The sequence below is a fragment of the Acipenser ruthenus genome, unplaced genomic scaffold (assembly GCF_902713425.1).
Source record: "Acipenser ruthenus unplaced genomic scaffold, fAciRut3.2 maternal haplotype, whole genome shotgun sequence".
Lineage (NCBI taxonomy): Eukaryota > Metazoa > Chordata > Actinopteri > Acipenseriformes > Acipenseridae > Acipenser > Acipenser ruthenus.
In genome coordinates, this window is record NW_026708728.1 from 513,327 (window position 1) to 536,013 (window position 22,687).

At 41.1% G+C, this 22,687-nt stretch overlaps 2 protein-coding genes across 14 annotated transcripts in view; both read right to left on the reverse strand.

The window, feature by feature from the left end:
* Positions 1 to 13,366, reverse strand: part of LOC117410061 (rho guanine nucleotide exchange factor 11) — a 43,063-nt gene extending 29,697 nt beyond the window's left edge. For 8 of the 13 annotated variants that reach the window (XM_059021629.1, XM_059021625.1, XM_059021624.1 and 5 more), the window contains exons 1-15: positions 11,215 to 13,366; positions 9,421 to 9,453; positions 8,612 to 8,626; positions 7,871 to 7,968; positions 7,403 to 7,501; positions 6,857 to 6,906; positions 5,190 to 5,247; positions 4,815 to 5,008; positions 4,223 to 4,294; positions 3,868 to 3,975; positions 2,928 to 2,982; positions 2,504 to 2,541; positions 1,688 to 1,792; positions 1,517 to 1,585; positions 672 to 776 (exon numbers count right to left, since the gene is read on the reverse strand). In XM_059021629.1, the coding sequence (XP_058877612.1) occupies positions 672 to 776; positions 1,517 to 1,585; positions 1,688 to 1,792; positions 2,504 to 2,541; positions 2,928 to 2,982; positions 3,868 to 3,975; positions 4,223 to 4,294; positions 4,815 to 5,008; positions 5,190 to 5,247; positions 6,857 to 6,906; positions 7,403 to 7,501; positions 7,871 to 7,968; positions 8,612 to 8,626; positions 9,421 to 9,453; positions 11,215 to 11,249 (1,134 nt within the window). In that variant the 5' untranslated portion in view covers positions 11,250 to 13,366. Of the gene's footprint in view, positions 1 to 671; positions 777 to 1,516; positions 1,586 to 1,687; positions 1,793 to 2,503; positions 2,542 to 2,927; positions 2,983 to 3,867; positions 3,976 to 4,222; positions 4,295 to 4,814; positions 5,009 to 5,189; positions 5,248 to 6,856; positions 6,907 to 7,402; positions 7,502 to 7,870; positions 7,969 to 8,611; positions 8,627 to 9,420; positions 9,454 to 9,610; positions 9,849 to 11,214 lie in introns of those variants that run through there. The other 5 variants (XM_059021633.1, XM_059021626.1, XM_059021623.1 and 2 more) reach the window with 4 other exon arrangements.
* Positions 13,367 to 16,068: 2,702 nt separating this feature from the next.
* On the reverse strand, positions 16,069 to 22,623 carry LOC117966790 (E3 ubiquitin-protein ligase TRIM39-like). Its single transcript, XM_059021665.1, has 5 exons — positions 22,501 to 22,623; positions 18,905 to 19,003; positions 17,249 to 17,347; positions 16,939 to 16,965; positions 16,069 to 16,793 (listed from the first exon to the last, which is right to left on the reverse strand). Exons 1-5 carry the CDS (start codon positions 22,595 to 22,597, stop codon positions 16,252 to 16,254), a joined length of 864 nt encoding a protein of 287 aa, XP_058877648.1. The 5' UTR covers positions 22,598 to 22,623; the 3' UTR covers positions 16,069 to 16,251.
* Positions 22,624 to 22,687: the final 64 nt, after the last annotated feature.

A 22,687-nucleotide genomic window follows, 5' to 3' on the forward strand; every position in this document is an offset into this window, starting at 1 on the left:
TTAACATATTGAATTCCACCCCCTCTATATAGAATGAACTCCCTCAGCTTCATAGAGTCCAATGAAAGCTGCTGAATAATGTTCCCTTGTTAACATATTGAATTCCACCCCCTCTATATAGAATGAACTCCCTCAGCTTCATAGAGTCCAATGAAAGCTGCTGAATAATGTTCCCTTGTTAACATATTGAATTCCACACCCTCTATATAGAATGAACTCCCTCAGCTTCATAGAGTCCAATGAAAACTGCTGAATAATGTTCCCTTGTTAACATATTGAATTCCACACCCAGCACTTTGGAGTTTTCCCTCCTACATACTCAACAGAAAAACTGGCAACTGAAAAATGGGACATTTTCAAAATCTAACATGAAATACTACTGGACTGCTATTATGGCTTCCGGTATAGACTTTTTTTGACGATATCATTTTGTAGTTTCTTTGAGTACATGATGTTAAATAAAAGATATAAACTATGTGCATATAGTTTTAGTCTTATTTTTCATTAATGGTCTCAAGAATCCTAAAATTCTAGGTGATGCAAAACTTTTGGCCAGAGCCGTAGGTCTCCTGAAAGCAGGTTTCAAGCCACTGTTCCAGGCAAACAGACAGAGAGACAGACAGAGAGACAGGCAGACAGAGAGACAGGCAGACAGAGAGACAGACACTCACCAGTGGGTTTGGGTCCAGCAGTTGGCTGAAGATGTATCTCATGAACACAGCCATGTGAGCTGGACGAGACTTCAGCCTGTCGATGTCTTGAAACGGGCCGTCCATCTGCGAGACAAATCACGCAGGGACTCCATGTACAGTATCAGTCATGGTCACCACACTGCCCCCTCTACCGCCCCCAACCCCCCCCCCCTCTCCCGCCTCCAACCCCCCCTTCTCCCGCCTCCAACCCCCCCCTCTCCCCTTGCCTTTATAAGAATTTATTTATTTTTATTATTAAAATGAGTCATTTAGCAGACGCTTTTATCCAAAGCGACTTACAGAGACTAGGGGGGGTGAACTCTGCATCATCAACAACTGCTGCTGCTGCAGAGTCACTTCCAATAGAACCTCGTTTGTCTGATGTCTCGTCCGAAGGACGGAGCACAAGGAGGTTCAGTGACTTGCTCAGGGTCACGCACACACAGGGAGTCAGTGGCTGCTGCAGAGTCACTTCCAATAGGAGCTCGTTTGTTTGACGTCTCGTCCGAAGGACGGAGCACAAGGAGGTTCAGTGACTTGCTCAGGGTCACACACACACAGTGAGTCAGTGGCTGAGCCGGGTGATTTGAACCTCCTGGTATCGAGACCCCTTTTCTTTAACCGCTGGACCAGCCAGCAAATGTTATTTAGCAGTAGAATTATGTTAGCATAATTGTAAGAACATAAGAAAGTTTCCAAACGAGAGGAGGCCATTCGGCCCATCTTGCTCGTTTGGTTGTTAGTAGCTTATTGATCCCAGAATCTCATCGAGCAGCTTCTTGAAGGATCCCAGCAACTGAACACACAGACGCGGCTGTCCGTACCTCGTTCTGGAGGTAAGAATCTTCATCGTCCTCCTCCTCCTCCGGTCCGATGATCTGATGTCTCGAAACCTGAGCAGACACATACAGACAGGCAGGGGTGTGAGCGAGAGGGGCGAGGGGGGTGAATCTCAAGGGGCGATGGGTTACAATCTTCATTCCCAAAACCCGTACCTGTTCGGAGGTGAAAAAGGCGTCCGATCCCTGCCTTCTGTGATGGGACGTCCGGACTGGGAGCAGTGGGGAGGACCGTGGGCTTTCACTGAGGATAGAGAAACCCTACAGGGGGAGGGGGGGAGGGTACAATATTAATTAATTAATTTATTTGGCAGACGTCTTTATCCCAGGCGACTCACGCAGGTGTCACAGGGCAGCACAGGGTTACAACGCATGAGAAGCGATGTGATTTCTTGTAACTTTCTTTCTGATAAACTGTACTGTACACAGAGCTAGGGGCACTCTGTAACAGAAGCACTGTGAGTCCTGTGTTTACGACGTCGTGCCAACAGGAGTGTGAAAGGTTCTTATCAGCACAGGGTTTGTTGATTTTGTCGTATCACAGCGCGTGTTCATTCGTCACATTGCCCTTGAAAAAGTTTACCATGCCATAGTTTACCTTGGTTTGCTTTTTAATATGCTTTACCAGACCTCTCTGTGCTTTACAATGCTTCCCTATGCTTTACCAGACCTCTCCGTGCTTTACAATGCTTCCCTATGCTTTACCACACCTCTCTGTGCTTTACAATGCTTCTCTATGCTTTACCAGACCTCTCTGTGCTTTACAATGCTTCCCTATGCTTTACCAGACCTCTCTGTGCTTTACAATGCTTCCCTGTGCTTTACCAGACCTCTCTGTGCTTTACAATGCTTTCGCTGTGTTTTATTACACTTTGCTGTGTTTTTACTGTAGGAAACTTTTATAAGGGTGCATCCGGTATGTATTAAAACCTAAGTAAAGTTTTAAACAAAGTGGCGAATTAAAATTCCTACCTCTGTATCACCATCTTGAGAGTCCATAGACAATCGACCTGCAAAACAAAAAAAAAATATATTATATATCTCTTAGAATACAGCCGTGTACCAAATATCAAAGACAAATCCTCTGATAAACATCACCAGCCAAAAAAACAACAAATCCGCTGAAAGCCAGGCCCTACTCCAGAGGGCATCAGGCTCAAGAGCTGTTAATGCTTCACCTTTCAAAATCAATTCACCTTGACAGAGAGAGAGAGAGAGAGAGAGAGAGAGAGAGAGAGAGAGAAAGAGAGAGAGAGAGAGACACACACAACATGCACACACAGAGCGAGAGAGAGACACAACACAGAGAGAGAGAGAGAGAGAGAGAGAGAGACGCAACACACACACACACACACACACACACACACACACGGACACTATAGTTACAGAAGCTCACCTTCCCCGGCTCTTAGATACCCAGCACTCGACTCGGATCGGGACCTGCTGTTCTCCTGAAACACATTTTAAACAAACAGCGTCCCGCCCCAGGGTCAGAAAGGTGAGCCAGGGTCAATTCCAAAAGAGACGAGCGCGCACTGTGATCTGATCAGAACTCAGAGAGGCTGCACACTGTGATCTGATCAGAACTCAGAGAGGCTGCACACTGTGATCTGATCAGAACTCAGAGAGGCTGCGCACTGTGATCTGATCAGAACTCAGAGAGGCTGCGCACTGTGATCCGATCAAAACTCAGAGAGGCTGCACACTGTGATCTGATCAGAACTCAGAGAGGCTGCGCACTGTGATCCGATCAAAACTCAGAGAGGCTGCACACTGTGATCTGATCAGAACTCAGAGAGGCTGCACACTGTGATCTGATCAGAACTCAGAGAGGCTGCGCACTGTGATCTGATCAGAACTCAGAGAGGCTGCGCACTGTGATCCGATCAGAACTCAGAGAGGCTGCGCACTGTGATCTGATCAGAACTCAGAGAGGCTGCGCACTGTGATCCGATCAAAACTCAGAGAGGCTGCACACTGTGATCTGATCAGAACTCAGAGAGGCTGCGCACTGTGATCCGATCAAAACTCAGAGAGGCTGCACACTGTGATCTGATCAGAACTCAGAGAGGCTGCGCACTGTGATCCGATCAAAACTCAGAGAGGCTGCGCACTGTGATCCGATCAAAACTCAGAGAGGCTGCACACTGTGATCTGATCAGAACTCAGAGAGGCTGCGCACTGTGATCCGATCAAAACTCAGAGAGGCTGCGCACTGTGATCCGATCAGAACTCAGAGAGGCTGCGCACTGTGATCTGATCAGAACTGCAGCTTTAATTAATCCGATGTATTTTTATTTATTTTTTTAAATCGAAAGGAAATGACATCATCGTACCACATCCTGTTGTATCTTGACGCGAACTTGGTTGGCCCGCCTCCGGGCGCTTTCAATTCGCTCCTCGAGAGAGGGGGAGGGGTTACGAGAGTGCTCCTCCAGCAGCTCCTGAGGAAACAGGAAATGACATCAGATATTTAGAGTCATCAGAATCGCTCTCGTCTGAAGACGGTTTAATTGACTGACAAACAGGCAAGCAGCGACTTCGATTTAAGTCGTTTGTTTGACGCTGAAAATGAGAAGCTCCATTTTAACAGAATACCGCTCAAAGGGACTGGGACTGGGAACTGGGAATTGATTTTAGAAAGGAACTGAGAATTAAGCCACCTCCCAGTTCCATTCTGTGAGGTCATACCTGTAACTCCGCCTCTTCCTGCTTCAGCATCTTCCTGAGAATTTGACTGCCGTGCTTCTGAACTTCTGAGTCCTAACGGAGGAAAAATACAATTCAAGGCGTTAACGTAACGTTATTCAGCAGCTCACACTCGACTTCATGAAGCAAAATGAGGCTGGGTGCTCCAGCGGTTCAAGAAAAGGGGTCCCGATACCAGGAGGTTCAAATCACCCGGCTCAGCCACTGACTCCCTGTGTGTGTGACCCTGAGCAAGTCACTGAACCTCCTTGTGCTCCGTCCTTCAGGATGAGACGTCAAACAAACGAGCTCCTGTTGGAAGTGACTCTGCAGCAGCCACTGACTCCCTGTGTGTGTGTGTGTGTGACCCTGAGCAAGTCACTGAACCTCCTTGTGCTCCGTCCTTCAGGATGAGACGTCAAACAAACGAGCTCCTATTGGAAGTGACTCTGCAGCAGCAGTTGTTGATGATGCAGAGTTCACCCCCCTAGTCTCTGGAAGTCGCTTTGGATAAAAGAGTCTGCTCAATGACTCATTAATAATTAAATGAGTTCACTCTATAAGGGTGATGATGAAACGTCTGGCGTTAGCTCACCTGCAGTGGTCTGGGGCTGGTGATCCGGTCTGACGCTGAAAGGCTCGTGGAATTCGGGGGGAGCGGAGGCGGAGGAGGGGGCGGGGCCAGACCCCCCGGTCCTGACCTCAGACTGGACGAGGCGTCTGTCAGTAGAGGCAGGGAAGCAGTGGAATGGGGCGGGCCTTGCAGCGTCAGGGCCACGTACTGACCAGCTAGGGAAAAAAACAAACAGACAGGCGATGACATCATCAGTTACAAATGCTGCAGAACCAGACAAGAACAAAGCATCATGGTTGGAAGACCAGGGTTTAGCTTCACACACACATACGTTGAGGTAAGATATACAAGACAGGCACTTAAGAATGCCAGAGAGACAAGCATTTGTAAACTTACATTTGATGAGTCGAACCACTTCCTGATGAGTCAGAGAAGACACCAGCGAGCCGTTGACCTGCGGACGAGACAAGAGAAAATCGAAAAGGAGACGATGGCTGGATACCTACAGCTCTGGAGAAAAGTGCTGCATCTTCATCATCATCATCATCATCATCATCATCATCATCATCATCATCGACCTACAAAACCAACTAATTCTGCTTCACAAAGTCAGCAGTGTGGAGTAGCGGTTAGGGCTCTGGACTCTTGACCGGAGGGTCGTGGGTTCAATCCCAGATGGGGGGGACACTGCTGCTGTACCCTTGAGCAAGGTACTTTACCTAGATTGCTCCAGTAAAAACCCAACTGTATAAATGGGTAATTGTATGTAAAAATAATGTGATATCTTGTGACAATTGTAAGTCGCCCTGGATAAGGGCGTCTGCTAAGAAATAAATAATAATAATAATAATAATAACAAACTCGAATGAAACCTGCTGAATAACTTTACGCTAACATGTAACGTTAGTTTTCCCATATACTTAACAGAAAAAACTGACACCTTGAAAAATCATGACACACTACTGTACTAGAATGGCGATATCATTTTGTAGTTTCTTTTACCTGAAGTAAAAGATCTCAAATTACATTCACAGAGTTTTTTCTTTTAATTCCGTCCCAATCCTAAAATTCTAGGTGATGCAAACCGTTTGGCCGTAGCTGCAGGTGTCGTTTTAGGAGGAAGCAGAAGAAGTGGTGAAAAAATAAATAAATAAATACTGCACATTCCAGACGTTCAATGAATCAGTTCAGAAGCTGCTCAGCTGCATCTTGGCAGACAGCCACAGTAAACAGAAGATTAACAGAGAGAGAAGTCAGGGTGCAGGTTAATAAGTGAACGATTATGAATTAGAATGGTAGAATATTCGGATTCAGACCATTAAAAAAAAATAACTATACGAACATAATTGAGATCTTTTATTTAACATTGTGTGATCAAAAGAAACTATGAAATCATATCGCATTAAAGTCGACACCGGAAGCCATAATAGTAGCACAGTAGTATTTCATGTTAGACTTCATGTTTTTCATTATCTGGCTAAACCACAAAGCGCTGGTGTGCAATTCAATATGTTAACATTATTCAGTGGGTTTCATTTGACTTTATGAATGCAAAAATGTGTTAATTCTACAGGACGGTGCAAATTTTTTGGCCAGAGCTGTAATTTAACAAACTCTGTGTGGAGCGGATTAGAGAAAAGGGGTCTCGATACCAGGAGGTTCAAATCACCCGGCTCAGCCACTGACTCCCTGTGTGTGTGTGTGACCCTGAGCAAGTCACTGAACCTCCTTGTGCTCCGTCCTTCAGGATGAGACGTCAAACAAACGAGCTCCTATTGGAAGTGACTCTGCAGCAGCAGCAGTTGTTGATGATGCAGAGTTCACCCCCCTAGTCTCTGCAAGTCGCTTTGGATAAAAGCGTCTGCTCCATGACTCATTCAGAATTACATTTTTTTTTTTAAAAAGGTAGGAACATTTCTCAAGGAGAAACTAACATGCTCTCTCTGCCCACTTTGGATCCCAACCTCTCAGGGGGTGATCTGTAAGACCTAAGTGGTATATATTTCAGCAGTCTCGTCAGAAAAAGGGGCGACGTTTTGTATACAGGGTGTAGAGGCGTTTACCTTGATAATTCGGTCCCCCTCGTGCACTCCGGCTTTCATCGCGGCGCCCCCTACAGGCAGAGTAAAAACAAACAACACGTGTTACGAGGTCAGTCTTGTCGTTTAGCGGTCTTCGGTTCGCGTTGATCGGGTCTTCAAGAACTTGTGATCACAGTAACTCAGGGTGAACTGTGCCTGGGCGGCTGGTGGGAGGTTTTGTGGGGGCTAGTCCATCATATTTACACAGTGGTTCTCAACAGGGGGGGGGCACGCCCCTAGGGAAGCAATCCAAGGGGGGGGGGGGACGCGAGAAGCATCCAAAAAAACCCAATTTTTTATATATATCTCTCAATAGAAAGGCCATTGAAAATCCTTTAAATTGATGGTAATGTACGGCAGGGTCAGATAAACAATACGCGATGGAGACACGCAAAAATGCAGAGAGTAGAAACATGCAGAAATGTCTCAGACTTTAACACAACACTGTGTGTGTGTGTGTGTGTATCTATGTGTATGTGTATCTAAATGCTCTTGTATGTGTGTCACTGCTGTGGATCGCGTCCTCACCGGGTCGCACGTGCTGCACCAGAACGATCCGATCTCCGCACACGGTGAAGCCGAAGCCCTGCTGGTCTTTCTGGACGATCACACACCTCTGAACCAAGCCTGGAGACAGACAGGGAGGAGGAGGAGGAGGAGGAGGAGGAGGAGGGGACACAGACCGAGTCAATGGAGCCCCCAGCGAACACACCCCTAACCCCAACCCCAACCCCAACGCTAACCCAACCCCAACCACAACACTAACCCCAACACCAACACTCCAACACTAACCCCAAACCCAACCCCCCCAACACCAACCCAACCCCAACCCCAATCCCAACCCTCCAACCCCAACCTCCAACACTAAGCCCAACCCAACCCCCCAACACCAACACTCCAACACTAACCCCAACTCCCATCCCAACCCCAATACTAACCCCAATCCCAACCCCAACCCAACCAACACTCCAGCCCAACCCCAACTGTAAACCTGACCTGTGTTCTCAGTCGAGCTGTCTAGCGAGGGCTCCCTCTGGTGGTTGGCTGAATTCCTGCGGTCGGGAACAGAGTCCCCCATTGATAAGCTGCTCAACCTGAAAGACAGAGAAAACAAAGAAGAAGAAGAAGAAGAAGAAGGTCTCATCCTATCAACGGGAATTTACCTGAATTGTTTTGCAGCATTACCGAGAAATGTAGATCTTTTTTTTTATTAAACATCGTGATGTAATCAAAGAAACTACAAAACGATTTTGCATAAAAGTCTATACCGGAAGCTGCGATAGTAACAGTAATATTTTTCATGTTAGATTTCAGCAATGTCACATTTTTTCAGTTTTTGTCAGGGTTCGTGGCTGAATCGTGATGTGGAGAAACCCTCGGGGACCCCTGCGCTCCCCTGACTGTGTGACTCCCCCCTGCACACCACGCGGCCGTGCCTTCACCAGGGGAGACCCTCGGGGGCCCCCTGCGCTCCCCTGTGTGACTCCCCCCTGCACACCACGCGGCCGTGCCTTTACCAGGGGAGACCCTCGGGGACCCCTGCGCTCCCCTGTGTGACTCCCCCCTGCACACCACGCGGCCGTGCCTTTACCAGGGGAGACCCTCGAGGTGGAATCCTTCTATGATGTATGTTTTTGATCCATTAATTAATGTACAGAAGACGTCTCGAAAGTTTTTTAAGAAACAGTAGAAAACTTAAAAAAAGATGGAGTTGTGCCACAGAAAGAAGAAACTTACCAGGCTGCGAGAGGACTGACAGAAGACAAAACAAACAGGAGAGACAAAAAAAGAAAATGATAGAATATTAAAAACAGACAATGACAGGATATTAAACATACAAACAATCGAGTAACGCGTCGACAAGAAGCGAATAAAACCACACCAGAGTGGAAGACGTCGCTCAGAACCCATGCCCTTTCCTTCGCATTTCGACCCGTCGACTACGCCACCCCACCCCTAGATTATCGCGATCACCTTTTAGCACGTAAACCGACAACAAAAAAATAGTCATGATCGAGCACTCTCCTCTCCAGAAGTGAAGAAGCCAGTGAATTACAAACCCACTGCGGCAGCCAGGGTCTGGTGTCCAATCCCGTGATTCAATTCCAATTCCTTCTTAAAAATCAATTCCCATTTCCCTTTTTAATCGATTCCAACACCTCATCACTGATCACAACCGCGATTAGGCAGCGGCGTTCTGTGAAAATCAGCTTCTAGTTTTCAGTGGCAGCTTCAATCGAAGTCGCCGTGTGTTTGTTTGTCAATTTAACTGGCTTTAAAAAGGAAAGATGTTGAGCGATCGCGATGATTAATATCAAATTTCAATTCCTTCGAAGGAACTGGAACTGTGAATTGGGTTTTAAAATAGGAATTGGAACCGAAAAACAAACTGAACTGTGGGAACAAGTCCTGTAGCCTGCATAGTTTTCAAGTCGTCAGGGAACAACACACACACACACACACACACACACACACACACACACAAACACTGTTCCATATTGCTTTAAAAATCAGCGTTGCCCCCCCAAACGCATAGGCCATCATACCTGGGCAGGTGAGACTGTCTCTTACTGGCTGATCTGTTGCAATGGAAACACAAACAGGAAGACAAGAACACAGACACAGTGGAAAAAGAGTGAGGGGTAGGAGAAATAAAGAGAGACAAAAAACACAGAAGAGAGTTAGAGTCACAAAGACAGACATTCATGAGATGCAAGTGGATGAAAATCTGCTCACCAGCCAGAGAGAGATCAGCTGATAACCGATCACATGACGAGGGGAATTCGAGTGTAAAATAACCCAAAGAACTACCCCCCGAAAAAAACAGAAATGAAAGGATAGACGAAAGAAAACATCCTTTCAAAAATATAACATCCAGAAAGTAGTTTTGAATCTGCGCGAGGCACGGCACCTTGAACTGGCGTTTCAATCTCTGCAACACTTTCACTTTTATCACAAAAGCTGTGAGCTTTTTTTTTTTTTTTTTTTTTTACAAACCTGTAATAACCGGTTTTTGCAAAGCTGTGCCGACAAAGGTATGTCAGGAATGAACAACAACTTCACAGGTACAGCAGCTAGGACCAGCACCACTGCTACCTGTACTGTGATTGTGTGTGTGTGTCTGCGTCAGAGAGACACACAACTAGGGCCAAAAGTAATTTTTTTGGTTTGAGACATAATTGAAAAAAGATTAAAACTATAATCAACATATTTATCTTTTAATTATTTAACATCCTCTAATCAAATTATTTCACTAAAAAAGTTAGACTTCAAAACGTCACTTTTTTGTCAGTTTTTCTGTTAAGTATATCTGGGAAAACTACAAAGCACACTGGTGTGTAATTCAATATGTTAACAAGGGAACATTATACAGCAGCTTTCACTGGACTCTATGAAGCTGAGGGAGTTCATTCTATATAGAGGGGGTGGAATTCAATATGTTAACAAGGGAACATTATTCAGCAGCTTTCACTGGACTCTATGAAGCTGAGGGAGTTCATTCTATATAGAGGGGGTGGAATTCAATATGTTAACAAGGGAACATTATTCAGCAGCTTTCATTGGACTCTATGAAGCTGAGGGAGTTCATTCTATATAGAGGGGGTGGAATTCAATATGTTAACAAGGGAACATTATTCAGCAGCTTTCATTGGACTCTATGAAGCTGAGGGAGTTCATTCTATATAGAGGGGGTGGAATTCAATATGTTAACAAGGGAACATTATTCAGCAGCTTTCACTGGACTCTATGAAGCTGAGGGAGTTCATTCTATATAGAGGGGGTGGAATTCAATATGTTAACAAGGGAACATTATTCAGCAGCTTTCATTGGACTCTATGAAGCTGAGGGAGTTCATTCTATATAGAGGGGGTGGAATTCAATATGTTAACAAGGGAACATTATTCAGCAGCTTTCATTGGACTCTATGAAGCTGAGGGAGTTCATTCTATAGGGCGATGCAAGCTCGTATGTCTTATTAAAAACTTACAGTAAAATCAGCAATTTTTTTTTTTTTGTCCTTAAATTTGAATAAATTAAAAGTTTCAGATATTTGTTTGTATTGTATATTCACCCAAGCACTTAAAGTGTCTATACCAGGGGTACACAATTCCGGTCCTGGATGGCCGGTGTCCCTCCTGGCTTTTGTTCCAACCTTGCCCTAAATTACTTAATTGGACCAATTATTACCAATTATTGGTCTAATTAATTAATTTAGAACACAGTTGGAACAAAAGCCAGGAGGGATCCGGCCCTCCAGGACCGGAATTGTGCACCCCTGGTCTATACAGACAAAATAGTAGGTATTTAATTGTAACATACAACGCGTAGTTAACCCTTACCTATCCAGAGTGGAAGTGGGTGTCCGTAGATTCATGGCGTAATTAAAAACTTCGTCCCTCGGCGTCCAGCGTCTTTATGTCACAACCAAGCAAAATATAAAAAATGGTGGGATATATTTTCTTCCCCTGAAGAGCGTCAGGATTCTAAAATCAGCAGGATCATTTTGTTTTTTCCAGTTTTCCCTCCCCCCGCCCGTTGAAATTGTTAAAAAAAATAAATAAAAATAAATAAAAATAAAAAATCTAATATTAAGTTGCGGTGTATAGTTTTTAAATTCACTTTTTTTTTTCGTACACCACTTATAAAATATTTTGGGATTTTAAAAAAAATTATAATAAATAAAACAAATTATATAAAACGCTGGAAAATAATTGCAAAATTCAACTTATGAAGAAGCTGTGATATTCTTAAATGCGTTTGCAGACTCGTGTTTCGATTGTTTATTTAAAAATAATAATTAAATAAAAATGATAGTGTTATTTTTCTTTTCTATGTCAGGTATTGAAAATAACGTTTTTTTTTTCTGTGTTAGTTTCTCTTTTTTTCAAGTTATGATGTTGTAGTTTTAAATCACAGTGCCTGTGTTTACGTTAACTATCATTCACATCAAAGGTCTCTTTACATAGACACGTGTTTTCTGTAAACGTCATTCTACGTCCTCTTCATTCTCAAAACTACATTACAGTCTCTCAGCAATTGTACAATAATTATATCGTCATTATACAACACTGAACTCAAAATAAAAATAAAGTCAGAATTTAGGCTAGCAATATTTATTACATAGTAATACTAAGACACGCGTAGTGGACACGTTTATTGTCTCAAATAGTTCCTATAGTTTACTACTTATAACAAGTTTATAATTAATGAGTGGCTGTTTTTGACATTAAATTAAAGATTATTTTTTTTAAAAAAATCCACGTTTAATTAAAGAAACTAACTAAATCGTACACAGACTATAGCCTCCCAATGATATCATACATCACAGAGACATAACGGTAACTAATGCGGACAAAACAAATTCAAATGTACCAGCACGCAATTATGTTATATAAAAACAAGTATTTTACTTATCTGAATTATTATTTTACAATGGTAGTTTTCTAACTGGCGAGAAATATTACGCAATCCCTTTTTTTTTTTCAATAAAACACATTCAATGAAGCGCGTCTCAATTGTATTACGAATTTTTAAAATATTTGCCAGGTTTTATAGGCGTTATTTGACAACGAAAGGAGAAAACAATACGTATTATTATTGATTCTTTTTAATGCGCCTTTTTGTCAGTTACTGGATGCATTAACAAGGTTATCGCTGTCAAAAAAGAAAAAAAAACCAGCCAGTCCAACCACAAAAACCACTTCAAATAGTTACATTTCTTTGAACATAATCCTACTAGGCGAGTTTGTGTTGGTTTAACCGCAATGGGTTTTAAAAAAAGGAAATGATGCGGTAAATCACAGTAAATATATAAATAAATTAAACGTTTTTAATTACAGCATCGTCACGCAGAATAACTACACGTCCTACCGCAAAAATTGACTAATTCATTCACAGTTTTTTGTTTTTTTTTGGTTTGTTTTTTTCAATACAAAACCACAACAGTTTCTATGCTAATACTAGGCCCCCACACCGATCCCCGTCCTAGCCTGCCCGCAAAGCCCCGCTGACTCTTGCTGCCTTTCGGTTTGCCAAGGCACACCAAGACCGTGGGAGGGGGGGGGGGAGTCGCGGCGTGGCCTCTGCTTTACAAATTAGTAATTACAATTTTTTTAAAAAAATTAAAAGAGTGGAAAAAACAAATAAAAGCAGAATTATATCCTTTAGCAGGCGCAGGTTGTTCGTGTGGGAAAGAAAAAATGCCCTTTGATGGATGTTCAATGCAAACAAGGCTAGCGTTTCTGGATCTGTCCCTCTCTGAAAACGCATCCCATTCAGCGCCTCGTTTGTTTAAATTTGTTCTTATTTTGATCCCTCTGCTTGACAAATCTCTGCTTTCCCAGGGATTAAAAACCCAGCTAGCTTCTCCTCCCCCAGGCACGGCTTGAGACTTCTTTGCGACGCTAGCATTTGCATGTCAATTCAAGCCAGCTATTTGTTTTACATTACTATTTCTGACATCTTGTGGACTGTTCTGGTATATATATGTGTGTGAATATTGATAGCATTGCGTTTTATCCGAGGCAGAATCACGTTATAAAAACGTTTTGTGAAATAATTATCACTGTTTGTATTTTAAGAGTGCGTGTGATTCGAAGCGATTTAGTATAACTAAGTAATTTGTATGTAAAAATAATGTGATATCTTGTAACAATTGTAAGTCGCCCTGGATAAGGGCGTCTGCTAAGAAATAAATAATAATAATAATAATAATAATAATAATGATAATAATAATAATAATAATGTATATTATTTAAAAAATGCATTAACAATATCTAACTGTCAATAGCTGCTAATATGACTAAATTATAAAACAAACATAAAGGTACAAGGCCGCGCTGAAACGAGACGGTGTGAGTATTTTTAAGACAACGTTTAAACAACAAAAAAGAAGTGTTCTTCCATTTTGATTTTACTTTATAAACACACGCCGGATTTTACTGGTACACTGGGGAATTCCGCTCTATTACGTCACAGTTTATTCCTGGTTATCACAGGATTGTACCTAAAATAGATTGTGACGCAATCCAGGGGGGATTCCCCAGTGCCGTAAAATTAATAATAATAATAATAATAATAATAATAATAATAATAATAATAATAATAATAATAATAAATAGAGACAGCTTGGGTATAAATTAATCAAATTAACCCTGGAGTAACTTTACAGAAATAATTCTCAAGGATAACTTTTTTTTTTCGTTTTTAAAGTGTCTAAAAAAAAACACTATATGAATTTAGCAGTCTGCAAGATTTTAAAGAGTTATTGATAATACAAATAAATCAAATACAGTGAAAATGGGGATAACTGTGCAAAACCGTACGATATGTTGCTTTTGCACAATGCACTCTGCAAATCGCGCGCAGGACTCTCTAAGAGCGCGCTGACGTTTTAGGAGCGCGGGAAGCGCGGCCGGGGATTGAACTGGATCGTTGGGCGGGAAGGACGCGCGGATGACCAGAGATTATATTTTAAAGTAAAACGATGTGCTTGCTTTGGCATATCTAACATGTGTGATTCTTTCCAAACTGCCGATTCTGAAGTACACAACAGGTAAGATTCATGAAATTATCCAGCTTTATATATAACAACGTGAATTATTCCGAAATTCAGCCCTGTGGAAAACTTGAGATATTTTAGTGATGACTAAGAAGTTTAGAAAAAAAAAACATTAAATAATGAAAGCAGAATCATTCTGAAGGCAAGTTACCGTCAGGAAGGAGACTCATAGACTGGAGAGAGATTTAGGGTTAGGGTTTGGTTGAAATTATTTTGAGTTCGTAGTAATGTGTTTGTGTGTGGGATTGTGACAGGATAACGTCAGGAAGGAGGCTTAGAGACTGGAGAGCTGCAGTTCAAGTTTATTAATTAACACCAAATAAAACAGAACACTAACACACATGGCACGAGGGCCAAAATAAAGATTTGAAACAAAACAAAACAAAACAGAATTAATATTTACAATATTTTTTGTTTTGTTTTGTTTTTAACACGCCTGTGACAAACAGAATTGTCTGATACTGAGAAGCGTCTGAAATCACAAATGAAAGCCTGTTTATTGCATACTGTATCAAAACCCATTTAGCTATTAGAAATGGTCATCTGTAATACCACTGCTGCGCAGTAGATGGCAGTGTAGTACGTCACTGGGGTTTAAGATACTGAGATCTCGAATCTTCTTTTCAGTAGTAAAAAGAATCAGATTAAAGGAAGTGAAATTTTGACTGTCTCTTTTTTAATTTACATTAATCTTACAATGAGTCTTGCCATTCCTAGAGCCAGAACACTCGTTAATGCTTGGGAAAATGACACTGGTATTATTATTTATTTCTTAGCAGACGCCCTTATCCAGGGCGACTTACAATTGTTACAAGATATCACATAATGTTTACATGCAATTACCTATTTATACAGTTGGGTTTTTACTGGAGCAATCTAGGTAAAGTACCTTGCTCAAGGGTACAGTCGCAGTGTCCCCCCACCTGGGATTGAACCCACAGCCCTCCGGTCAAGAGTCCAGAGCCCTAACCACTACTCCACACTGCTGCCCTTTACTCCACACTGCTGCCCCACTGGTAGTAATTAACGCTGACTCAACACTACCCCAGGAGGTGGATTAGTTAGAACAGCAGTCAGTCGTACTCAGAGATGCATTCAGGTCAGTGTGAACAACACAGCTTGTGAGTCTTGGTTCAGTGTTAAAAACGGTACAAGTGCTGTGTTACAAAATAATACGCCCCGAATTCAATGTTATCACATCCTTTTCAAGAGAAGAAAGACAGGCTAAAGAAGTGAGTTCCCATAAAGGTAAAAAAAGTACATATATATATATATATGGGAGGCTGTGTGGTCCAGTGTTTAAAGAAAGGGGCTTGTAATCAGGAGGTCCCCGGTTCAAATCCCACCTCAGCCACTGACTCACTGTGTGACCCTGAGCAAGTCACTTCACCTCCTTGTGCTCCGTCTTTCGGGTGAGACGTAGTTGTAAATGACTCTGCAGCTGATGCATAGTTCACACACCCTAGTCTCTGTAAGTCGCATTGGATAAAGGCGTCTGCTAAATAAACAAATAATATATATATATATATATATATATATATATATATATATATATATATATATATATATATATATATATATATATATATATAAATATAAACAACAACACAACTGAAATATGTTCATTGGCATGTGAGGGACAGCCCATGTGCTCCAGTCACAGGGGTGTGTTAAATGTGACGGGCGTCCCCATAGTTTTGTCAAGCCAATCAGTAAAACAATTACAGGTAGACAAAGAAATAGATGGGCAAGTAATAATGCAATGAGCAGGATAATCAGAGCTGGTGTAGGCTGTCATACAGATACACCACTTTATTCAATCTCTATCACTGACAGGGAGGATGATCAGTGGGGCTGCGTTTTTACCAGCTTTATTAGTAGAAGGGCAGAAGTATGGATAGAGCTTCTCAGTGAAGGTGTCAGTGAAAGTGTAGATGTGAGATCTGGTCTCCACATTGTAAAAGGAGACCTGCCCTGCCTCATAATCCAGATACACCCCCACCTTCCGGGGCTTCACACTCAGGGGGAGGGGGATAGAGGGGTCAGCCAGAGCCTTGTACTCTCCATCCCTCCGCCACACAGTCCAGTAACCATTATTAGGATCCAGTTGAATCTTCCCCTTCCTGTTGATGGAGTCTCTGGCCACTCCTAAATACCACTGAGCTTTCTCCCCCACCTCCACCTGCCAGTAGTGTCTCCCTGAGGTGAAGCCCTGCATGCCCAGGACACTGACAACATGATCAAATCTCTCTGGATTGTCAGTGAGATTCTGTCGTGTGTCTCCATCGCTCACTTGTTTCCTGTCCTCAGACAGGATGAGATAAGGGTTTGCTGTATCAGGGTCCAGAGTCACATCCACTGTGGAGAAGAGAGGAGACAATAATCAAACATTCAACTGGCAGGTGCAAGTCCACTGCTTTATTATAGTAGAATGTTCTGGGGAATAATAAGAGAGAGTATTTCTGCCATTCTAGTTATTTGGTTTAGAAAAAAAAAACAGTACCTGCAGCATCGAGGATCCACTTCCACACTAGAACAGAGAAAGAAACAGGATTTCAATACAGCTCTGCTCAATGTAACATATATAGAATATACTATGTTAATGAATACTTTTCCATACAGTTCTGTTCAATGCAGTACTGTATGTAAATGTTTGGTCACAGCTGTAGATTTAACCTGCATTATTTACCTTTTGAGATGCAAGTGATTCATTTTGTGATGACAGCAGAAGCAGAAAGATGTCCATATGAGCAGCTTCTCAGACAGGGATGTTAGTTCAGCAACACTAATACATGTAAGATGTGAATATTTACCAGGAGTGCAGATTTCTGTCATGTTTGTATCCTTCTTCAGGTGATTCTGCAGGTCAGAATACTTTTGAAAGAGGCTGGCATACTCTGCATTCCTGTGAACTGAGAAACAAGTTTAAAACCAAACAGCTTCTTTATCATACAGCTCTGGCCAAAAGTTTTGCATCACCTAGAATTTTAGGATTAAGACATCATTAAAAACAAAAACTATATGAACATAATTTATATCTTTTATTTAACATCATATAATCAGAGAAGCTATAAAATGATGTTGCAAAAGTCTATCAGAATCCATAATAGTAGTATAGTAGTATTTCATGTTAGATTTAAAAAATGTCACATTTTTCAATTTGTCAGTTTTTCGTTAAGTTTATAGAAAACTACAAAGTGGTATGTTATTGATTATGTTAACGTAACATTATTCTGCAAGTTTTATTCGGCTTCATGAAGCAAAATTTATTATTTCTATAGTGTGGTGCAAAATATTTGACCATAGAAGCTACTCTACCAAAAACAGTACCCCCTGAAAAATGGGAAATCTGAATATCATTTTATTTATTTATCTATTTATTTATTCCATTTATATAGCGCTTTTTATACAAAAGTATCGCAAAGCACTGTACAGTAGATAGCAGAAAAAACAACTGCCACAGTCAGACCATTTAAATAAGAGATTTAAATAACAGTGTACACATAATAATAATATTTACATTCATTTTAAAATTACATTAAAAATCAGTAAGATAAGAAAGCCATTTTATAAAAGTGTGTTTTTAGTCTTGACTTGAAAACTGTAACAGTCCCAGCTTCCCTGACAAACGGAGGCAGAGCATTTCAGAATTTAGGAGCTCTACAAGAAAAAGCCCTCCCTCCTCCTGTGTTGCTTTTGTTGACTCTAGGAATAACCAGCAGCCCCGCATCCTGTGATCTCACAGTGTGGTTTGGAAGATACAGGGTCAGTAACTCCTGCAAATAACTAGGTGCTAAGCCATTCAGGACCTTGTAAGTTAACACCAAAATTTTAAAATCAATTCTATACTGCACAGGGAGCCAGTGTAAAGAGGCCAAAACAGGGGTAATATGTTCACTTTTCCTGGTTTTAATCAGATTTCTAGCGGCGACATTCTGAGCAAGCTGCAAGCGAGATATCATACGCTTTGGGAAACCAGAAAAAAAGTGCATTACAATAATCAATTCTAGATGAAACAAAGGCCTAATTGGTCTAATGGTAAAAAAGATACTTTAGTAACTTCCCTAATATGAGTCTCAATTGAGAGATCAAAGATGAGCCCCAAACTCTTCATTTTCTAGTTTAAGTTTTGATGAGAGATTGCAAAGGTCGAGCTCATGTAATCCCACATATCCTTTTAGTTGGTTCTGTGAGCCAAACTAGCATGACCTCTGTTTGATCTGAATTCAACATTAGCAAATTCTGTGACATCCAATGCTTGATGTCTGTAAGGCAAGTAACTAATCGCACCCAGGCAGAAGAATTTCCTGGCTTTAGGGACAAATAGAGCTGGGTATCATATATACCTGGTACACTGTGACTGTAGGACAAAATTACAGCAAAGCATTTGTTTTTTTCTTTCATAAGTTTTGACCCATATCGCCGGTCACTGCAAAGTCTCCTCTTTCTCATAAGGGTTCAATACTCACAGATCACACCCAGGGTGATGGAAACTGAGAGGATCCACAGCACAGCAAAAACCACAGCAGTCCAGTTGCAGGAACTGGCTTTCTTCACAGTCGTGTTTACTGGGAATAAAAAAATGTCAAACTAAGCTCTTGACATACAACAGAATGCGATTACCAAAGAGCTCCTGGCCTGCTTTAAAATGATACCGCTTGTATAAAGACCGGATAATTCTCACTAAAGTGATGAAGATAAACACGCGGGTGTGCGGGGTCAGTTATTCAATTCACTTTCCACATAGAAACACCCTGGATCAATTGCAACGAACATTCAGAGTTAGTAGACGCGTCAAGCGTGTATAAAGACTAGAACATTCTCACTGAAGTAATGAAGATAAGTAAATTGGGGAAAGTGATTTTCGCGATGGGATTATTCGCAAGACAGCCCCAACATATAAATTAGAGTCCATAAGGGTTCATCTAATCTACTGATCGGTAAATTAACACAATCACCGGTAACCAGAAACCAGCTCATCGGTAAATCTAGAAAATAACCAAGCATACGTTAGCATACATTTTTGGAAATAAAGGAAGGTCACGTAGGTTAATGGAAAGAAACATGTGGGATTTCTGTAATATCTGTTAGACATATTTGGATAAATTAAATCATATATTATTTATTTTTCTTTACCTCAAGCCTTAGTTGCCTTTAGTTATTATTATTATTATTATTATTATTATTATTATTATTATTATTTAGCAGACACCTTTATCCAAGGCGACTGGTAACGACCATGGGTTATACTTATTAGTGGTTTGCCCCCCTAAGAAATACCCCTCAGCACATGATCAATCAATCAATCAATCAATCTTTATTTTATATAGCGCCTTTCTTAGCGGACCACCATCACAAAGCGCTTTACAAGATGCAGCAACACCAAGAAAATCCATCATACTTTAAATACAGAGAAATGCATAACACATGATATAAGGTTAGGGTTGGTTAGGGGACAAAACATTGACATGAAAATAAGTTGAATCCAGGGCCTACCGGTTGCTAAATAAAGAAGTAAATTATTATTATTATTATTATTATTATTATTATTATTATTATTATTAAATAGCAATAAGGGATGCAGTGAAGTTTAGAAACTAGATTAGCTCACTGTTCTCGAAAACGAGCCCCTATTTATATCAATGTCACATTCGCCACAATCATGTCACTCTTTCCCGGTAAGGCGATTTTTTTCCATGCTGAATGAACTGCATTTCACCACATTAACCACAGAAGAAACAACATTATAATGAAACGATCTGTGTAAAAAATAACAGGAAGTTAGACTGGAGATACACCCTATATTTGAACATTTTTTTCTGCAAATTTTCTGCAAGTTGTCAGCGAATATTAGATGTTAACAAATATCAACACATTGCAGCTTGTTCCATGAGCGCGCATTTCCGGGCAAAAGTTTCGCATCACCTAGAATTTTAAGATTAAGATATCATATATATATATATATATATATATATATATATATATATATATATATATATATATATATATATATATAAAGCTATATGAAAGTAATTTAGATATTTTATTTAACATCATGTAATGGGAAGCAGTAATAGTAGGCGTATCTCATGTTGGATTTCGAAATGTCCCATTTCTCCTTTTTTCCAGTTTGTCGTTAATTATATGAAAGCTATAAAATGGTGTGCAATTCAATATGTTTCATTCGACTTTATGATGCAAAAATGAATTAATTCTATAGGGTGATGCATAACTTTTGGCCAGAGCTGTACAGAACCCTGACACGCTATTAGGACCTGTTCCCATGAGGCCATCGGCATGGCTGAAACTAGCCATGAGGACACCGAGGTCGTGTCCTCGCTTGTTTTTGATGCTCATGTAAAAATCCTGTTAAAGTAGAAAAGACTCCTCAATTTTCTCTGTTGGTTTGCCGTGTAACATAGGCTGAATAGTTAATACCGAGCAGTCCTATAAATACTGCCGACTAGAGCTTGAAACCTCAGTGTGACGTCGGGAGAATGGCAGCTGTGGTTACGACGCTGGCCATCGGTCACTCATATGGGACAAATGCAGCAAGCCAGGAAGCAAAAAGAACGCCAATTCATTTTCCAATGAAGCGCTTTGGAACCTCTTGGAATTAACATTCCACGTCATCAGGAGATGTAGATGTTCATTCCTATCACACATGTTCCATGAAGCGATCAGCTGAGCAGTTAGTTGACTGTTCTTGACACAACCAGTGCAGTTTGCTCTTCCTTTACTGGTGCAAGCAAAACTAAAGGAAATGAAGATGTTTGGTTGCTGTGTTGTTGTGGATGTATTTTTAAGTACCGTCCATGAAGCATTTACATGCATTATCCTGCATTATCTGCGAGAAATGCAACAAGCTGTTGCATCGGGGGAAACTACAAGGCGTTCAGCAGATCTCTTTGTGGAACATTTACGAAGCATTCGAATCAACACCACTGCATTTCCAGCAGCCCGACATTTCAACAATGAGAATCACGCTGCCGAAGACGCGTCACCGTCTGTGGGATCAGTCAACGCTGAGGAACACACGCTGCTCGGAAACAAAGGGAACGTTCTGCAAACTAGGAACTTTGGAACCTCTTGGAATGAGCATTCTATTTTGACGTAATTATGACATCATCCACAGAATTTATGAATAGTACCAAGTTTACGGCAGTGTGTTTAGGCTGCTGTTCTTTGCTGCTGCTGTTCTTTGTACACAGCTGTTACAACTAGACCGGGGCTAGTTGTAACATTGTACGGTTGTATCACCTTGAATTTCTCCAATCAGAAGCCAGCTGGAGTGCCATCACTCACTCGACACATGCTCAGTTCAGGTCTCTGTCTGGTTTAGTAATGGTCGTGTTACAATTGAACCCGTGCACCATTAGCTGAACTATATTTGGGCACATGAATCTTGCACTAAAGGAAACAGAATGTTCACATGTCACAATCGTGACTCAGAGTGACATAATCTTGCTTGATAAAGTATAATTTTAGGGAAGTTAAAACATTTTAAAAGTAGGACGACAAAAAAATGGCCTCATGTGAACATTTTTCTTTTTCCAGTTAAATAAAAAACAAACACATTTGCTTCATGTGAAATGGATCTTATTCAATAAAACGTCCAATTCTTGAGTTAAATTAAATGTGCTGTTGTTTGTTTAATGATACTTCACAGAATGTTACATCTGACCCCGCCCCCTGTTACAACTGACCATGGCCATGGGGTCAGTTGTAACATCAGACACCTTACATTTCAAGCCCTCTTTCCATATGTATATCAGCTCTTAAAACAGGATAACTACGGGGCTTGGTAGAGGACAGATGTAAGTTGTTTGTATAAAAGTCTGGCCAAACTAACTCAAATCATCTATGCATAATAGAGAGAAAAGTAAAAAAAAATGTTACAACTGTCCCCGGTCATCCCCTATATAGTTTATTAATAATAATAATAATAATAATAATAATAATAATAATAATAATAATAATAATAATAATAATAATACATAGCTATGCCAATAATGTGAAAACTTTTATATTTGTACATAAGAGTAAATCCAGGATGGTTCATTACCTGTGGGTTTTCCAGGCTGTTTCTCCCCTGGTGGGATGACAGAGTAGATATCCTGGTCTGGTTTCTGCAGCCCTGTGTAAATGTCTTCCATCTCCATAGCTAGCGCTCTAATGAAGAGAGGAAGAGCCGTGTCGGTTCTTAAGAGGATTCTGGCTTTCACTTTAACACACTGTGACTGATCAGGGCT

Excerpts from the sequence above, each read along its gene's own strand:
- LOC117966790 (XM_059021665.1), bottom strand. The coding sequence starts at position 22,597 with ATGGAGATGGAAGACATTTACACAGGGCTGCAGAAACCAGACCAGGAT. Across the intron at positions 19,004-22,500 it reads ACAGCCTGGAAAACCCACAG|TAAACACGACTGTGAAGAAA; the intron begins GTAATGAACCAT and ends TTTTATTCCCAG. Across the intron at positions 16,794-16,938 it reads GTGGATCCTCGATGCTGCAG|TGGATGTGACTCTGGACCCT; the intron begins GTACTGTTTTTT and ends TCTTCTCCACAG.